This window comes from Cyprinus carpio, chromosome A4, assembly GCF_018340385.1.
Source record: "Cyprinus carpio isolate SPL01 chromosome A4, ASM1834038v1, whole genome shotgun sequence".
NCBI lineage: Eukaryota > Metazoa > Chordata > Actinopteri > Cypriniformes > Cyprinidae > Cyprinus > Cyprinus carpio.
Window position 1 is genome coordinate 35,463,335 of NC_056575.1, and position 2,614 is coordinate 35,465,948.

The 2,614-nt window shown below is 32.8% G+C and overlaps 1 protein-coding gene across 1 annotated transcript; it reads left to right on the forward strand.

Moving 5' to 3' along the window:
* Positions 1-271: 271 nt before the first annotated feature.
* On the forward strand, positions 272-1,417 carry LOC122139277. Its single transcript, XM_042735952.1, has 2 exons — positions 272-595; positions 686-1,417. The coding sequence occupies exons 1-2, from the start codon at positions 273-275 to the stop codon at positions 1,110-1,112; spliced, it is 750 nt and encodes a 249-aa protein (XP_042591886.1). The 5' UTR covers position 272; the 3' UTR covers positions 1,113-1,417.
* Positions 1,418-2,614: the final 1,197 nt, after the last annotated feature.

Here is a 2,614-nt window from a genome sequence, read left to right on the forward strand (position 1 = left end):
AAGATTGTTCATGTAAATGCACTCATGGCCATTATGTCCAGAAATCACTGCAATGCAGCAATACAAGCAGTAAATAATTACATTTTTGTTTGATGCATGCTAGTAAATGACTTATGTGCAAATAATTCCTTTGGATACAATTTACATAATACTTATCTTCTTTTACTTTTCTTTTCTTCACTAATAGGAAGTGTCATTTTTCTTTTTATTGTAAATTGAGATTGATAAAAGACCAGACTGACTGCATGTGCATTTATTCCCACTGTACAGACATGACTTGTCTTTATTTTTCCAGAGATTTGTTCACTATAAGAATTTCGAAATCACAACACAAAACTACAACAGCTCTAGATAGAGTTATGTCTCTCTGCAAGAAGTATGCTAATGATGAGATGGTTCTCATAAAGGAACAGAGGACATCCTCCTACTTACATCACTTACCTACCCTCATAAGAGGAAGGAAAGAAGAAAGAAGTTTTTACTTGCAGAAAGAAGATGAAGATGATAATATGCTGACTGAACCCAAGGCGAGAACCTCAGCATTGACTATCTATGTTTTATGTCACCTGCAGAGACAGACTACATCCGTGCAAAGGTGCAAATCGGCTTATTTGACCGAATTCAAGATAGTTTCATAAACTGAAGAAAATGTGATGTTATCATGTTTTTGTTTGCTTTTTTCCAGCGAAATGGGATCAGATTATGCTGTTGTGGACAGAGTGTCATATGCTCAACCCTTGACATTTGGCTTGTCTTTGAACCACCAGTATTCCCCCTTCAAAGATGCACTGAAAAATCCCCAGAATTACCAAGAGCAAGTCAACAGTCAACGGTACTTTGGATGCTTTTCCTACCTGTCCTACCATGGGAACTTCAGTGTGCACAACTACTCATTGGAGCCTGCATTCATCCACAAACGTAATGAGAGAGAGCGGCAGAGAGTTCGATGTGTCAATGAGGGATATGCAAGACTCCGCGAACATTTGCCTCAGGAATTTGAGGATAAAAGACTCAGCAAGGTAGAGACACTGCGGGCTGCCATAAACTACATTAAACACCTGCAGAACCTTTTGGAGGTCAGTCTTCCTCAGGAAAAGTCAGGACTGTCTTAAGAGAAGGGCAGAGGAACTCAAGGACTATAGTGTCAGTGACAGCATTGATCTGGGCTACTAAGTATTGTATACTAGCCATTAAATTCCTTATTGTTTTACTGTTGATGACACTTTATGCTTATTACATAACTGTACGCAAATATAATGCTTTCCAGATGATACAATATGGGTTTGAACCTGAAAATGTTCTTAGTTCGCGCTGAGGAGCATGTGTGTCGAAATGCTAAATTAAAACATTTCTATTTCTGTACAATTTTGTGTAAAATGTATGTGAATGTTGTTCTGACTAAACAATTAACCACGGAACAAAAAATAAAAGAAAGGTTAAATGGTCCTAAATGCTTCTGATTGTTTTAGTTTTTATTTTTCTAAGGTTAAGAATTCCTTTGCTGAAAATCTAATTGATAAAAGGATATTTGTATATGATGCCATTCGAACAATTAGAAATAAACATTTAAAAAGTAAAACACCAGTCTAAATGTCATTGTGTGTTGAGACAAATTCAGCTGATTTTTATTGCACTTTTTTGCTAAATTAATAAATAAAAAAAAAAAAAAAAAATACACAGTTGCAAAGCAGAATCAAAAAAAATAAATACCTTAAACAAAAAATCATCAATCATAACAGTTAAAAAAAGATGATTAGAGCTGTTTTTAAACGTTTTAAAATATTATACTATGCTATATAATCTATAATGTAAAATATATATTTTTAATATTACATTAAAAATATAAATATGTTTAATGGTTAATTGTTCATTTAATCATTAAAGAGAAAATGTTTACCTTTTCGGATTACAGCTTTGATAAAGCTCAAGACATTAGTCAAACCCAACATACACTGAACTTATGAGGTCTTTGAAAACAAGCATAAAGTTATGAAATAATGTGCTATGTTGTGAATGTAGTCATGGTTTAAGAGTAGCCTAGTGTTAGGATTTTATTTTTAGCATTCATGAGACAGCACTGCCTCCAGTGTCTAATTTTTTTTTTTTTTTTTGCTAGAAAAATGCAATAAAAGACACAAATGCATGGATCAGGACTAAAGCTGTCTAATTTCTGAAATGTCTGAAAATTACGTGGAATGAGCAGCCATTTCAGTCATATTCATGGTCTGTCTTTTGATTATTAAAAAAAAAAAAGAAGAAGAAAAAAAATGTTTCACCCTCTGTTAAATTCTAATAAATCCTTATTTTTCAGTGGTTTTAGGAAGTGTTCCTATTGTCTCACTGACAGTAACTTAATGTCATGTATCAGATACATATATATTTGTTTGGTCCAACTTCTTAACTATTGTTAAGAACTAGCCTCAGTTTTACTAGCTTAGATTTTTATTTATTTTATTTTTCAGCTAAAAGTATGTGTATGTGTAATTATTGGGTAATTGAAATATCAACTTATTTATTCATTTATCCCTCTTCAGATTATCATGCAACTTGTGAACAACTCTGTACAACAGGTAAATACAATTTATATCATTACAATATCAATATCAGTGGAGCC

What these genes read in the sequence shown, in the direction of transcription:
- LOC122139277 (XM_042735952.1), top strand. Translation starts at nt 273, where the DNA reads ATGACTTGTCTTTATTTTTCCAGAGATTTGTTCACTATAAGAATTTCG. An exon ending in CAGACTACATCCGTGCAAAG is followed by an intron (nt 596 to 685) that starts GTGCAAATCGGC and finishes GCTTTTTTCCAG; the next exon opens with CGAAATGGGATCAGATTATG.